The 17,264-nt window shown below is 38.8% G+C and overlaps 2 protein-coding genes across 9 annotated transcripts in view; one reads left to right on the forward strand and one right to left on the reverse strand.

Annotated features, from left to right (window-relative positions):
* Positions 1-6,875, reverse strand: part of pitx3 (paired-like homeodomain 3) — a 28,126-nt gene extending 21,251 nt beyond the window's left edge. Inside the window, exon 1 of one of the 2 annotated variants that reach the window (XM_061228239.1) lies at positions 6,777-6,875. In XM_061228239.1, the coding sequence (XP_061084223.1) occupies positions 6,777-6,791 (15 nt within the window). In that variant the 5' untranslated portion in view covers positions 6,792-6,875. Of the gene's footprint in view, positions 1-6,081; positions 6,259-6,776 lie in introns of those variants that run through there. The other variant, XM_061228240.1, reaches the window with a different exon arrangement.
* A 4,554-nt stretch (positions 6,876-11,429) lies between these two features.
* gbf1 (golgi brefeldin A resistant guanine nucleotide exchange factor 1) overlaps positions 11,430-17,264 on the forward strand; it is a 95,880-nt gene continuing 90,045 nt past the window's right edge. For all 7 annotated transcript variants that reach the window (XM_061227564.1, XM_061227566.1, XM_061227565.1 and 4 more), the window contains exons 1-3: positions 11,430-11,690; positions 16,126-16,229; positions 16,523-16,589. In XM_061227564.1, coding sequence (XP_061083548.1) covers positions 11,675-11,690; positions 16,126-16,229; positions 16,523-16,589 — 187 coding nt within the window. In that variant the 5' untranslated portion in view covers positions 11,430-11,674. The remainder of the gene's footprint in view (positions 11,691-16,125; positions 16,230-16,522; positions 16,590-17,264) is intronic.

Raw genomic sequence — 17,264 nt, forward strand, 5'->3', positions numbered from 1 at the left:
TACTGATCTAAAGAAATCTATATTTCTTTTCAGTCACAAAACTTACATTACATACTGCTGATACTGATTCTATCCGAGTGTTTCAGCTCTGAGAATGCTCTGTTACAAGGCAGTGTTACACCTTGCCATGTTTGCTGGATTTTCTTTGTCTCATTTTGAGATGAAAAAATGAACATTAACTCTGATAGTGCCACTTTCTGCTGTGCAGTTGGGTACACACGCTTGGATTAAATAACAAGAAACTGATACTTTTTATGGCCCAGAACCTTTTCGCTTTTAGTGAACAGCCTTTGTACTGCGGACAGATAATCTGCAGGCTGTTACGTTTATTTACATTTATTAAGGGGAGAAATGCCAAGCAGGTTCTATGGATCACCCAATTTTCTCATATTTTCTAGATAGTTGTGTCAGTGACTGTAGCCAAAGCTTAAATCATGTGTAAGATTGATTTATCACTTGTACGTCTCTTATGAATCTTCCCTTGAGGTCTTGGGCATGTTGAGCACCAGTGTCGTTCAGTGTCACATCCCAACCAGTAGGGATGCTTCACCTAAAGCCAGATGCATGCATATTAATTTCCCGAGTTCCTTTTTTAGCTGCTGCCCTGGCCTCCTCTGGCCATGCAATTTACACTCTTTTTGCAGACATTATGAGGGCAAATACGATTTGATTTAACTGATCTTTCTTTTAAACACCCCGTTGCTCCCAGCCAGCTTGAAAATAGTGATGCTGTTTGCTTTCACTATCACCAACCAAACTTACCTTCATTATTACTACTACTATTATATTATTATTAGTATTAGTAGTAGTACTAGTAGTAGTAGTCATCATAACAGCATTATTATAACACCCCAATTTTACTTGTAGCTGGCTGTATTCAACAGAAAACATTGGTCACTCATCAGGTTGGCGTGTTTAATTAGTATCCTACATTGTACAGCAAGTTCAGGACAATTACTGTAAGAAAGATTTTCCCTTCAGCAAATTAACTCTCTCCTTAATAGAAACAGCAAATAACTGAGTATGCATTTACATCTTATCAGTTATTGGAGCCAAATTCAGGTCTTCGGCTACATTTAGCATGATGTGCTAAAAAGGTCTAACAGAATATGTCCAGCCAACCACTGAGTATATTATTTTTTTCCTCTGCCAGTCAATCCCAAAAATAAAAAAAATAAAAACACAAAACTTAAAAAAAAAAACCTCACAAGCATTAGTTTGTAATACAAGTCAACAAGGTGTTGATGACGTGGCGAAGAAGCGAATAAGGACAGGGTAGCCTGTTTGTAAGAGCTGACTGGTTTGCATAAGCTGTATGACATCGATCTCATTAAAATATATATCTAATAAAAATAATGGAATCAAAAATCCCTTCATTTTTCAGGAGATTGGCGAGTCCATCTGCTTGCTCGGCTGAAGCAGACTGCATACATTTTCCTGGGCTCGAGCATTAGCCTAGGAATTATTCATAAACGCGGCGAGAATTAATTCCTTGGATTAAGACTTGATTAAGATGTGTGTCACTTTGCTGTCTGAGAACTTATTAAGGAGCTCCTCGAGGAGGCGGCAGATGGAATTTCGGCCCAATGTTTGTAGATGTTAATTTCTCCTCTTCTTACAGGCATTTGCATATGACTGCGTGTGTCAAAGCGCAATTTTTTTATTCGCCGCGCCACATATCCGTGTTTTAAGGATCCCTCCCATTGGATTTCTGTTCTAAGTCGAATTTGCAAATCACAATAACATCGGTTTTGTTTATTCGATTACACACTACAGACGTGACATTTCATGGTGGTACAAAGACAAACACGATTTGTTTATTAAAATATGATAAAATGCTCCCTTTTCAGGGTTATCATAATTGTATAGAAAATGCATTGACATATCTATAAGGAAATATAATATTTTTCTCATGATCCCAGTGATGAATTTAAATGCTTATTTGTGCTCACTTGTTCATCGCATGCTTGGAAGTGAATGAATAGCTACATACAATGCTAAATGAATGCATTTTTGTCTTACTAATCAATACAGCGTACACAATTAAATGTTTCATTACATATTATAATCAACGCGTTGACTATTTTAACACCAAAAACAGATATTACCTCAGACAGCGTGAGGCTAAATGTGTTTTTCTTTACTCAAAATGACAGTAAAAACCATAACTTTTTTACCTGTGAACTACAGGCCTCGCTTTGTTTTTCTAAGTAAAGTCCAGATGCACTGACAATGTCACTGCTGGCCTTCTATACGATAGCCTATGCTCTTAGTGGAGGTGATTTGTTTGTACACGTGTTTTACTTCAACCGTTTTAAGTCAACCTAGTACAAAATAAAAACTATATGTTAATTAAAAAATATATGTAGGCCTAGCCTATGAAAACAGTATTTTTAGGTGACGCTTTCATAATAGATTTGACAGCTTCCCTTTGCTGGCACAGTTGTGACGTGGTAATATGTTCAAGTAACCAAAAACCGAAAGACTTTTGACTGCGTAAAAAGAGTGAAAAAAACATTTGGCCTATAATTTGTGACGGCAGCTTCAATATCAAATAGGCTACGGCCCGAACACTTTATTAACGTGTGTATTTCGTTGAGACGAGAAATGTTGTTGGGTTAAATTAGGATAATTCATGAATCGATAGCCTATGGATATTATCATTATTAAAATCATGTGGATACAGCGATTCCCTTGTCACCAGCTGCCCACCGATGTCTTTATTATTCCACCTTTTCAAAACTTCCCTCAGCAGTGTGCCCGTGAGAGTAATAAAAAGATTTATTTAATTCCCAGTCAGATAATTATCCAATAAGCCGTGGACATATTGTATGCATTGGGACCGGAGAGGTTATTGCTACGAGGCGACCCTGAAAACAACCACGTATATCAGAGTGTAAGACAAATCCCAGCGACTCACCCGAAATATAAATCATAATAATCGATTTAGGGTATTAGGGTCCAGGTTTAAAATCGTCCACTAAACCGGGAATGATCTGTCGTCTGGTCGGCTACCATATTACGCTACTCGACGACGAATTCACTCATCCCGTTTGTACTTGTAAATAACTAGATTCTGCTTTGACAGACATTTGATCACTCTTGCACTCATGAAATCAATTACAGTTAAATTAACACTGAACATTCTCTTTTCACAAAGAAATATTTGGCGTACTTTTCAAAATCATCCATTTTTAAGTTATATTCCCCAACAATGTATTGGTCAACCGTCGTGTTTACTTTGGCTTCGTTTTCATTTCTTGCAAAAGGTTATAGACCACTGCAACAAAATATCCAATAACCACGCCTATACTAAGTATTTGGTTTTGTAACAGTAAAGTGCTCTGCATTTCATACACAGAAAAATATTAAAAGTTAATTCAATTCTATGTAGAGTTTATGAGAAATTCAGGAAATGTGTGCTGTCAATGGAAAACATATTCTGTCAGAAATTATGTGCATTAGTCGGTTCATTATTCATTTAAAAAACAGAATTATCACAAATGTTTTGGATTAATGCAAAGTAGTGATTATTTTGGCACATTCACATATAGGCTACACGTGACGCATTTGACCACTGACAAAGCAGAGCGACTGAACATATAATTATCCTCCGACACTTGACTTGTTGCAACCTCACGGACTTGGCGAGATTACATTGAGTCTAAAACTGAGCGGGAGGTCTGCTTTCCCATAGCGTACATCCACCATCCAGATATCAATTCCTCAAAATTATGCGCACGAAATATATATATATTTTCCAAACAGTACTGATATAGGCCTAAAATGCATTCTTTAACCGAGGGGTCTTGGCAAATTATACGATCAAAATAAACAAACTCGGCTCGTGGCGAGGCCGAAGTCAAATTTGTTTTACGTGGGTTTATTTTATAAATCGCCAAATATGGGTCAAAACTATTATTATTTATTTTGCGTACATTTACAGCGGCTAGATAATATTTAAATTGATACATCATTTGAGAAAAGCAAGAAAATATATAATAATCTGCTACACAGGTAAATAATGGTATAGGCCTATACGAATGTTACTGACGGGGAAAAATGCAGGTAATTACTCATAAACTTGAAGGAATAACGAATGTTGCGAACAGCTTGTGTATTGGTGAAAAGTATAATAACCACAGACTGTAGCCATTTTGAGCATTATTATATTCATTATGTTTATTTAGCATTTTATGTTTAATATAAATGGTTTTATGTTTTATATGTTTACTTTCCATATATTTTTATTATATTATAGCGGGATAATACATTACTTATAGTTTACTTTTGCGCATCCAAAAAAAAGAAAACTAAAATAAAGCAATATTGGAATGCGTATCCATGCACATCCGAAAAGATATTACCTGTGCTTATTAAAACATATTGCGCGTATTAAAATATAGGCTAGATATCACTTTAAACACGCTCGTATAGAAACATATTGTGCTTATAGAATCCTCAAAGAAGTGTGTGTGTGTGTGTGTGTGTGTGTGTGTGTGTGTGTGTGTGTGTGTGTGTGCGCGTGTGCGTGTGCATGTGCATGTGTGTGTGTGTGTGTGAGAGAGAGAGAGAGAGAGAGAGAGAGAGGGAGAGGGAGAGAGAGAGATATTGGGGGCGCATAAAGGGTCTGTTTTTCATACCGCAGTCTCTTGTGACCCGAGAGCACCTGCCACCTATCAATTTTGAATAGATCCCCCAAAGATTGACCTCTAAAATTTCTCTTTGTTAACGTCCGTTCAAAAAAAAAAATACATCCACATTACACCTTGAAACATGGCCGAAGATTTCTTTTTTAAATATATAAGTTATAAAATAAATAATAAGTAGCTAGTGCACGATAGGCCAATGTACGCTATGTTACGCTAAAGGGATACATTACGCGCAGCCTATTACGGTTGACAAATATATGTTTCCATAAGAACTCCACAGTTTCAAACACTCTGAAGTAGGTATATCCCGTTTAAAAACTTTAAAAGTTTATGTCTACGCAATCGCACTGTTTTATTTGGACTCTATATCGCTTTTAACATAGGCTACAAAACACCTATTTATATTTTGACTGCCTAAGCACAACGGTGATATGTTTTCAAGTTCTTGCCACCAAAAAGCAGCACATTTTTATGTGGGAACTTTTACCTTTACAAAAAAATCGATCGCTGAAGACTTCCTAACGGCGACTAAGCATACTGTAATCTAATACTGAACGGTCCACCCTGAGATCAATGAGAGATTGGCATACCGACGCCAAAGGAGTAGGATGCATAATTGTAAGACACACTGTTACTGCAGTTGAACCTATGGGCGATTTCTGGAGTCTGAAGAATTAAGTTTGCATTAAGTGGACAACATATTAGGCTACACAACTGGTCGACTACTACATTTATAATGAGCATTTCTCATTATAGCTGAAAACACGCATATATGTCGTGAATTTGAATGGCTTCTGTATCCTTTAGGATAGCCTACATCTATTTTTACTGTGAATGATAGATGAACCTCATACAACCTACTTCCAATTGTCCATTTCAGTTCCGTCTCTTGTACGCGCCGATGGTTTAAGGTTCAAAATGTAAAAATTTTCAAAATGTAAAAACGCCTTCGGGTGATAATAGCATGACCAAATAAAATATCCAAATATCTTAATAATGAATCCATCTCACGTGTTTAATACACCGATTGCCAAAGTTCCATGGCTTTGGTAGGCTACACGACCATCACCTACATCATCATCCCATTACAAGCTCTGTGTCTGACAGTTCGGGTCTATCGGCTACCCCCAAACTATCTTCTTATTTTAAAACCGACTAAATGTATTTCTAAGATAAATGGGGCATTTTTTATTAAGGCTAGGCTACATGAGGCGCTTTGAGAGAACTAAAAATGTGCGCAGCCTCGACTTCGAATGCACAAAATGGTTGGTTAGAGCTTGTCATCTCCAGAATCAAAGCTGAGCCAAAGCTGTAAAAAAAAACTACTAACATGATACCACTTTTCCTACCGTTTTACTGTTACACAAAACACATAGGTTAGAACTACCATGTTTTCAAAGTACTTAGATTGACGAAGTTGTTCACTTACATTGAATCCCAGTTTAGTAGTACAGATTAATCCCCGAAAAGACAAGTTTGGTGAGGATTGATGGTTGTCCTGTATTGTTGCTGTCAGATAGAAAGTTCCTTTGCTTGTAAAGAAAAAACCGCCAGTTTCCTTCTTTCAATGTTGTCTGACATGAAGACGACCGAAGAGTGAGGGCTTAAGAGATCCCCGTGAAGCGGGGGACTGACTTTATGCTAAATATCTTGTGCGACAGGTCCACCGCAGAGGACTGCCCACTTCACTGCATTTACTTGCACACACACTCTGTTCGCTATCAACGCCTCGCTGACGCTCACTCCCCTTTTCTCTCCCCGCGTTTCGTGGTTACCAGGAATTAACCACGATAATACTTGAAGCTCTGAGTCCGTAGTCTGTGAAGCACAGTTTTCTCTACCACGCCGGTCAGATATGCACTTTTTCCAATCCCATTTGTACTGACCTGGAGGCTAACGCTGACATAACGCACATTTGTAATGGAAATTGAATATGAATAAAACCTCCCTCCTGAAGCGTACACTCAGCTGCTCCATGCGCAAATTGCCCACTTCTCGGGAAAAGCAAAGGCAAAGCCAAAAATGAACGCATTAAGTAAGATAAATAGTACAATACGTGCCTATACCCATATGTTAGGCTGTAACACAATCAAATCGATTCAACAGATAATGATAGAAAATTACTTCGTCACTAGTCATTCCTCTAATCCCATTCCTCTTCTGATGTCTGAAATTGTCCTGCGTTCTTGATGGAGGCTACCCAAGGCTTGAACCTGGATGAGATATGGGGTCGTACGCGGAACACGTTCACAAATGTCAGAAATAAGATGCTTAATAACATTTCACTAGTAACAAGGGTTGTGTCTATCAAGGCACATTGGGAAATATTGTATCGCTTTCTTAGCTTATAAGTAGGCCGATTGAATTTCATGAAGACACACGTCCAAGTATAATTAACTAAGAGACCGAGGAAATACTGCAGCCGTAAACAAGCCCCAAAATTCCGCGTGTTTTCCCATGTAGCATGTGCAATCAAAACACAATTTCAAACACATTTTTAATTTAGTTAGGCTACTATTACTAATTAATTAATACAATTCACTATTCCATAGATAATAGTTTGGGTGGTTTATTATTGTGTAATTATTTTGCGTGGCCAGTCATAATGGGGGAAGTTAATGCAATTAAGAGATCGGCTCTGTCTACTGATATATAATTTATGGGATTGGGTACAATTTAACAATTTAACAACGATAAAGGCCACTTTATTGTATCCCCAGGTAATTCTCTTTCCTCTGAAGGCATGTGAAGGAATAACATAGTTGACCCATATTTTCTTGTTCAGGTGGACCCCTGTAGGCTATAGCATGCACTGAAGGTGGAGACGCTCAATGTCTTTCTTAGAGATCTGTAGTAAATGAGGTTTGTTTTAAAAAATGAATCACTTGAATAGTAGGCTAATTGGGACCTTAATCAATTGAAATTATAGTCTCCTCCCAGTTCTGGCACTGTTATTCCCTGACAAATAGCTGGGAAACTTGTGTCAGCTATCCAGGACCATGGATTGGCCACCTCTGTTACAAGGATTATGAATCTGCCTTGTATGTTGTTACTTGGGGCAGTGCAGTGTCCCCTATTTAATTCCAAAATGCTAAATTGATCAATTATTGGCCTTAATTAATCCAAATAGTCATGCCTTCAAGGCGCACACCAGGGCTATCTACAGAGCACTACAGGGCTAATCCCTTCTCTTTCTCCCCAAGGTGGGAAATGTAATCTCTGCTGTCCATTGGTTTTATCCACTCCCCCTCTGTCTCTGTCTTAAGTGACTGCATAACTTCCTTACTTAAGAGTGCTGAATGAACATGGTGGAAATATTGGGCTCTCTGCCTCCTCCTTGGCTGTAACCTCAAGCAATAGTGCTGCATTACTCAACCCTGGTCCCTGTGGGCCACATCGTGTATAGGCTTCTGCTAAAGCCAGCCACTTAACCATCAGATTCAGATGGCCGTTTTCTTGAATGAGATTATTTAGTTTCCCTTACCAGCTCTGGGAGTGCGATTGGTTAAAAGAGAACTGGCCTGATAGAAACTGACATGCAGGCGAGTATGCCTCCAGTCTAGCTCATTGCTAGCCCCAGGTGAACAGTAGCAAAGTACACCTTTACCTGACTTATGTGTGGAAAACATAAATTTGCCAATTCAATAACCAATACAAAGAAAAACAACATATCCACACAATAATAATCACTTATGACTGTGTCTCTCCAGTGATTGATGTTGTTTTTAGTCATTAAAGTTAACTTTCAGAGCAAGGATGATTTTTTTTTTCCATGAATAGTATATTTCGCAATTCAATGAAAACAAACAGCACAGATACTATGGTTAATGTTATGGGAACTTAAATCTTCATGGAATTCACAGAAATAAATTAAATTATTCCTAAAACTTCTTGAAATTCACAAAAATAAGTAAATAAGTAATTCCAAGTAAAGCAAAGGAGGTGACGATTTTTATGGTTTCGAGTGCTTCTTGCTACTATATTTTAGTTATTCTTCTTGAAATGTGCAAATGTGTTTCGAAACAGCAGAATAAAATTGTCATAGTGCTCAGGTTTTATGTCTAGCCTAAAAACATATTTTTCAATGTTAATGTCATCCTTCTTTTCAAACTCTCGTTAGCTTTTTTTTACACATACCTCTATCTTCCTTGGTGCTAGTTGGGGTCTGGCTTCATGTATTGTTGCAACTGTACTCTAAAAGGTGAAGTTAGCAAGAACAAACAACCGGGGCCAGCTGGTGATTCACCTACTCATTTAGTGAAGTCATTTTACCATCATTAAATAGGTATGGCCTATTTAGAGTTGGGAACAAGGCAAAGTTCATCCCTGCAGATGATGCATATACCACAGTTATGCATGCGGTAGTCACTGGACCTGTGCACAATAGAGATGTCTGAAGGATCCAAGCCTGTACCATTGGCTAATTACTGGGGCTCTATAGCGTTGCAGGTTCTATTAGAGTCTGGAAACCCTATTAAGGTTCGGAAAGACACGGTAGGATGACTCTGCTCTTCGCTCATCTTTGCACGCTCAAAGCTCTCAGAAAGTCATTTATCTGTGATCACTTGACCTTTCATCAGACCACTTGATGAAGTCTCAAAACAGCAAAATAAAGATCAATACATTTTCCTTCAGTCTGCTCACAAGTAAACACTTGTGAGTAGGCCTAAAGAATCATGGTAACATCCATAGATACAATATATAGATCAAAATAGGAAGTATCTAATACATTTTTGTACTGTATTGTATCCAAAGTGCAAAACAGCAAACCAAACCAGACGATTGCATGGATTAAACTCCACACTATAAGCCTCTAAAATGGGCTATGTCATACCTTCAGCTAACACTGAGTATTAGTTATCCATTGCAGAATATCAAGAGCAGTATATTAATGGAATGTATGTAGTATCACCAGATTTCTTTTCATTTTAAATGAAATTTACTGTGAAGTACCCAGGCTGTTCAGATTTTTTATTGATACAGTTTGATTTAACAGGACATCATTCTTTGTATAGCACAGCTCTACAAGGTCCTAGCAGGTGCTGTACTCATGGACATAACAAACTGTACAAAATTTTCCCTGGTACTATTCATTTCTGGGCTGTTCATACATTAGCCTGCCTAGGAGTGACATGCCTTTGTTTGCAGATGTCTTTGTTTGCAGGAATGTTGCGATTACAAACCCAGCAGGTGATCAAACACTTTGCAAGAGAACAAATAGAGAGCTTTGATTGGAAAGAGTTGCTACTGGGTGTCTGAAACAGAATGCAATACAGTCATATCAGATGGTGAACGGGAAAAAAATAAATCTGTGTTATAGATATTACACCTGTTGATTGGGGCCAGGATATGTGCTCCTTTCGAGTAACTCCGAACGACTTATACAGTGGCGTTAGGTTTCCAGAGGCTGCACATATAGCTTGAACATATTCATTTTATAGTGTTTTTTTTTAATTTATTTTATTTTATATCCCTATGGACAACCATTGGAGGTAAAGCATCTCTGTACAATTTGTCATTGGGGGAAGCCTAATGGGGGTCCTCACTGGTTCAGTCAAATTAAAAAGAATAGTCATAACAAGGTGCTCTTTGAGCCACAAGGAAATCAACTAAAACAAATAAAGGGGAATCCACAGCTCACTAATGTAGAAGTGAGAAAAATGTTACATCCCAAGTGTCCTAGTGACACTTTTTTTTTTACGGCTATAGCTTTAAAGTTACTTTGGAGTGTATTTTCTTGCTTTAGACCACAAACCCCCCAAATGCCCAATGTTTGCTGTTGTAATGTCTCCAGGTGAACAAAACGTCTATGTAAATATCTTTCGCTGCACACAATCATAATTGTGCACAAAAACGTCAGAGAAAAAGTGAACTATCCCTTTAAACTCAGTCCCAGCCCATCCCTATGTATACTGGTTTCTGCTATGATCTAATCTTCTAATATAACTTGACACCAAAAGAGTGTCATCCCTCAAAAACATCTTAGCATGTACTCAACAGCTTGCTGCAGTTCAATTGCAGTCTTGGTTTGAAAATGAACATACACAGTGAAAAAATTTTCTTAAGTCTGAGAAACTCAATTATTACACAGGAGCATCGTAACTTTAATCCCATAGAGTGCATTTTAAAGTTGTTGCATGTAAAACATATTAACTCTTCCTTTAAAAAAAAACATTATACATTGATACACTTTACATCATCCAGTATAACATTAAACATTTAAATAGTTACAATATACAAATATTTAAATTATAACCATGTGTTACTTTAATCATGAAATATCTTGAATCAGTCAAATGAAATCAATGAACTCAAACTTGTATTGGTGGTAAACAGCTAGTAAATGTATGTCCACATTAGTTATAACGCTGGCATTACGAGTAGGGTGTTGTTTACATCCTTGAAAGAAATTGCTGCTGTTGTACGTGTACAATGTCTGAGGATACCCTCCACACTGTCGTCATCAAGGAAAACCGACTCGGTAGGATAACCTAACTTGATATGGGGCTGATCCCGCCTCACAGGACACGGACCTGTCAAGGCAGAATTATTCAAGACGGTTTTCAGATATTTTTGTGCAGCAATTTTATAAAATCTACTCAGATTTAAAAAAATTCTGCATCGAAACATTTGAATGCTATGAGCTATTGAATACAGTTTTCTTTCACAAAGTGTTAGCGTTCTACGCAAAAGAGCAGTTTCGTACGATTGGCTAGAAAAGTTGTCACGTTTCAAGTCATCAAGGTTGGTTGGCTCAGTACTGCTTTTCCACGTCACTGAGTTTACGAAGTCCAGCCTGTGAGCCGGTTACTGGTTTACAGTTCCACAATCTTCAGTTCTTCAGGCCTCAGCAAAAGTTTAATGTGTTATTTTCATGAATTGAGTTATATGAAATGTAGACATTTCAGCCACTGTAATGTTTTGATAGTATCTGTTTGCCCGTATGTGGTAATTAATTAATTTATTTTCAGTCATTAGCTAGCTAGCTAAATCAGTTGAAATTGAATAGGCCGCCATCTTGGATGCGCAACCGTACAGGTAGGACAACACTATATCGATAGCAGTGTGTTTTGTACATTTTGTGAATGAATAAATCAGGTGACAACTTCTAAATGTTATTGGTGCTGTTTTCTGGATTCATAATGCGAATGCTGTATGTGGGCAGCTAGCAAGTGTCCACGGTGCAAGAACGATAACTACAGCTAGCTTGTTAGCTGGCTATCTAACTGCACTGTCTGGTAGCTAGCTAGAGTTAAAGTTAGCTAAGCTAATGTTAGTTAGCTAGCTACATTATTTAGAATTTAACCTCGGTTAGTTGAACCCTCGTATTGCTAAATAGTTAAGTTAACATTGAAGGCTGATTATGATGTATTACGTTAGCTAAAAGAGAGGATGGTTCTTATCTTTCGTGAGAATAATGAATAAGTTTGAGTCCACGTCCAGGCCAGACGTTGAAATGCTGTCGACGTTAGCTAACCAAAGTGTTCTTGCTAGTCAAACTAGTACAGCTAAGATAGCTAACGCCAGCCCCAAGAAGACAGCATACTTTGCTAGAAAGCTGTATTAAAAAGAAAGGGTTATTGGACGTATGACACGCTAGCCAACCATACCATTCCAAAATCCAGCAGTAGCTTGCTAGTTAGCCCCATACGGTGTTTTTGTCAGTATGCTAATGTAGCCTGCTAGCTAAGAAAATACGTTTGCTAGCTACACAGCTAGAGGTAGCTAGGTAAGTTTTCGTTGAGAACTGGCTAGGTAGATATACAGGCCTGTTTTACTTATGGGCCAGTACTTTGAACTATTGACATTGAAGGGATGTACCTCCCAAAGCCAGAGTAAGTCAGCTTTGAAGCGATGGCTACTTAACTAGCCAACTTAGCCGGATATTTTTGTTTTGGTAGTGTCAAAGGTTGCACGTTGTAGCTACTGCGTTATAATTGTCAAGCTGCCACCAGCGACCACACTTCACTTTTTGAACAATTTTTTGGCTGTCAGCACTTGGTGAGCTGACATGCTAGGTTCAGGTGAGTTAATTGTGTTAATTTGTACACTGAAACGAGTGTATGCAAATCTGGCTTGTGGGGACATTTCTTAACAGCACCCTGAATGAGAACAAATTAAGTTCTTTATCAGCATTTTTATGGGTATGCTGACTGCAGACTCTTCAGACTCTGTGAGTATACCATTTTCACCCCAGAGTTGTATGTTTATATCCTTGACGTCACATCGCTAAGCATTCCGTTTCTGTGATTTAAAGAGGCTGAAGTAGCTAACTACACACTGAAGAATTGTCTACTCACTGCCAGGAAGGCATGCTGCATCTCTGAAGCCTGTTGGCATCAATGAATCATGCTTTTCAGGGGATTCTGGTGCAATCCCTTTTTTGTTCTGCTTGATTATATTTTAAACCCTGAAACACCTTTCCTGTCAGAGGATGTACACATTGCATTGGGATGCTTTTTCTGTTATGAAGCCTAACCATTTTTTTATTTGTCACAGTCTTCAACATTGCTACTTCACTTTTATTTATCTGTTTATCCCAATGGTACTCACCTGGATAAATAAAAAAGTGATTGTCCTGTCCACAGTGGAATGCAGTTCAGAGCTCTGGTTAATCGCTGGTGTAACCTTAATTAGGCTGTCTCAAAGAGGATATCAACTGATTTCCCATTAATTCATGTTGAAAACATTGTTCTGTAATTTCGGTGGAGGTTATAGGGGTCAATCATTGCAGGCAGGATCTGTGTGAGGCTACTCGGTTACATTAATCAATAGTCGGACGTAGAACTCCTTAGTTCTGCTCATGCTCAGAAGACCAAAAGCTGAGTGACCTTTTAATGGCTTGTGTGTTCTGGTGAGATGTTCTCCCTCTAACATTAGCTGTGCTCAGCCATTGATAATGGATTTGGGATGAAGCATGTGGTGAAGAATAATATATATTTTTTGCAAATCTGAGATTACCGCAATCATATGTAGAAATCACACCAATCCTATGTTATCTGCTTGCACGCCATGCACACAAGATGCAGGTGCAACCGCCCAATCCGATAGCCTTCGCATGTGGTAGATCAACCTGTCAGACGTGTTCGAAATCGATGTCCAGAGAATCCGGAAAATCCAGAACAACTTTTAAATAACTGCTGTAAGGCATGGCTATTCATCGCTGTAAATGTAACCTGACCTTTGACCAAAATCACATTGTTCAGATGCATCATAAAATTAAGGAAAATTGTCACTTTGACCAGGTCTGCTTTTGTGCAGTGTCAGCATTACTCTCACTTGTGATATAATAATAAGTACTTGTCTTTGGGAGACATCTAGGCTGTTTATACATACGGAAAATACATGTTCTATTATTATTTTATAATTAGCTTGTGGATTCAATGATAGGTGTGACACTCATGACAAAATGCATACTTTGACAGGTCTGGCCTTAACCCATTAATCAAACAAAATAAAGGGCCACACCTACATACCGCGTGTTTCAAAAAAACAAAACAAAAAAAAACACAGGTGAGCGCAGTGGAGGAAACCAACATCAGCCAATCAGACCTGGGGAGCTGAAGGTAACAGACTGCACCTACGTGTATTCAACCAGACAATACTGTCCCAGTGCAGCTTGCCATTGTCTCAAATAAAAATGTCAATCAAATTAGGTAATAAAACCCATTTTCATTTTATTGTGTTCTCTGCCTTGCACTTAGTGCTGAATTTATTTTATGTTTCTGATTTGCCAATGACAAACATGTATTGAGTATGTTTTAATGTGCATCTCATCCTTCTGTCTTTTGAAGAGAATTGTGTCGCTTCATTCCGTCTTCTCCAGTGATCCATTGTTATGACTGGTCCACATTAATTTAGACCAGTGGTCCTCACTCCTGGTCCCGGCGAGCTGCAGCTAGTTTTTGTTTTCGCCTCAATATCAGCGACCAATTTAGACACCGGAAGCCAGGTGAGTTAACAGTGTAATTAACTGCTTTAATTGATCGATCAAGTGCTAAGTAACAACAAAAACCAGCACAACCTGCGGCTTTCCAGGACCAGGAGTCAGGACCACTGATTTAGTCAAATAGACACTTTCAGTCTATTTATTTGAGTCACCTCTTTCTAATGATACATCCATAATACGTTCTACTGGCAGTGGTGGTAATGTCTCGACAAAAATGTGTTTTCTCACCACAACAGTATGACTAATGCAATAGTACTTAATTTAGCCTGCGTCTTGGGGGCCTTTTAAGAAGGGTGCCTATGGGCCAAAGATTTTCCACACGCTATTGATAAAACAATGTATGTTTTTTCTGGATTTTAAATTGACCAAGATAAATTAAGTCCATTAAGTATTTTTGCTTTTCAGTTGAGAACTGAGTCTTTGGTTTCTTTTATTGGTAAGTTAGCATGATTGTTAAATTGGGTTAACTTACGTCTCTTACCTGCACTGTGGAGTAATTCACTGATATTACTGTGAACTGTGTATACCTCTGTGTTGTCAAATAGTTGTGTATATTTGTGAAGGGGTAATTTTTCAGGCTGAATGTTGATGAATTCTCATTTAAAGTGAAAAGGCAAACAACGCATGTCACCCGAGGACTGAATTTCACCACACTGCCTGATATTATATAAAATCTTATCCTCATGAATTTCAACCAAGTGCAGCTGCACCTACCCTGTGCTGTAATAACTTCCTACACTCTTTCTGGCCAACTAAAAGGTTAATCCTCCCATTTTGAGCTACATGGTGAAACTCCTACTCAAATATTAACAGTGTGTCAAGCTGATATTGTGTGGTTACCCTGGGTAGTTTATGCATTGTTCAGAGGCTGACCAGATAACCTTGGCATTATGCTGATTGGTTTGTCAGATCGAGTGCTTCGGCCAAAATCCACTCGCTTACTTTGGGTTGTGTGAAGTGCAGATTCGCCCACTGCGTTTCAGCTGGAGGGGAAAAGAAGCTGAAAGCTATTTGTAACGTGCATGTGTAGTCAATATCAGAAGTACGATGGGATACGCACAGAGAGTTGGTATGGTACCAAGAGTGTGCCTGCATCTGTATGCCACCTGTCATAAAGGGTGATCTTTGATTGATTTTAAAATAAATCCTTGTTCCGTTTTCGTCGGTGCCTTGTGGACTTGGTGGCCCTGCTGGCCATGGTTACTGTTGCTGCGTTGTTTGCTGATTTCAGTCCTCATTGACCATACCGGGGATGTGCCAAATGGCTGCTTTCTAGTAAAAATGTACGGTGCAGAAGTGACAGCTCGTCTGTCATAAACAAACTCTGGTGAACTTTGCTTTGGGAGCCTCGCCATCTGCTGAAGGTCTTGAACCGGCCTCCCGGCTAAGAACAGCCGAAAGGGCGACAATGCAACTACAGATATGCACATCTCAAGAATGATGTGAGAGGTAGTTTTGTGATTAAAAACAATATAAAGATAAACTAGGTGGTCAAATGTAAATGTTATGTGTGTTTTCTTTTAGGTACCAGTATGGTGGACAAGAATATATACATTGTTCAAGGAGAGATCAGTACTGTAGTGGGTGCCATTAAGAGGAATTCTAGATGGAGCACCCACACTCCTTTGGTAAGTGCAACCCTCATTTATTTTATACATCTTAAAGCATTCTGTGTGCAGAAATACTAAATATAGCCTAAAATGAGGGAATAAGCAATTGAAAATGGATGTAATGGAAACCTTATTTATTTTCATGGTGAAACCCCTTGAGATGTTCCATGTCCTTTTGTAGGAGGCCCTGACTAAATGGTGGCATGTAGAGTAGTATGGATAAAGTGGTCTAGTGCCTAAGGTGCTTGACTGGAACCGGGAAGGTTGGTGGTGCATGTCTTTCAGTCTATTTCTTGTTGTCCTTTGTTCAGGATGAAGAACAAGATCCACTGCTCAACAGCTTCAGCCACCTTAAGGACATACTCAACAATATTAAAGGTTAGTGCCCACAAACAAATCATGGTTTCACCTCCATTTTGTTCCTGAGATCTTCCTTTGCTTTATTGCTCCCCTTATATATGGGTGACATTGGCTCAGGTGGTAAGAGCAGTCCTCTTGCAGTCGGAGGGTCGCCGGTTCGATCCCACCCTGGGTGTGTCAAAGTGTCCCTGAGCAAGACACCTAACCCCCAAATGCTCCTGACGAGCTGGTTGGTGCCATGCATGGCAGCCAATTGCCGTTGGTGTGCGAGTGTGTGTGTGAATGGGTGAATGAGAAACATCAATTGTACAGCACTTTGGATAAAGGTGCTATATAATTGCCAGCCATTTACCATTTACCATATTTTGGAGCCATTATATTTTGGAATAATATGTTTTGTACAGTTGAATGCCATGCAACTCCCTTGACCAAAATGGAGAACAGGTAGGTATGGTGACATTGATTGAAGCTGTTCTCACTCAACATCACCAATAGCCAGACCCAGGCCCATCTTAATGGAGGGGGGTGTTTGGGCCCAGGCTCTGGGGCGCTTATAGGATGCAGGGCTTTTTTCATAAAATTTGGGAGAAACTATTTTGCAACACGATTTCAGATTAAGTATATGATCTAAGCAATGGCCAACACAACCACACTTAGAACTACACAGATGTCATCGGTTTACCTACCATCACT

This window comes from Conger conger, chromosome 18, assembly GCF_963514075.1.
Source record: "Conger conger chromosome 18, fConCon1.1, whole genome shotgun sequence".
Lineage (NCBI taxonomy): Eukaryota > Metazoa > Chordata > Actinopteri > Anguilliformes > Congridae > Conger > Conger conger.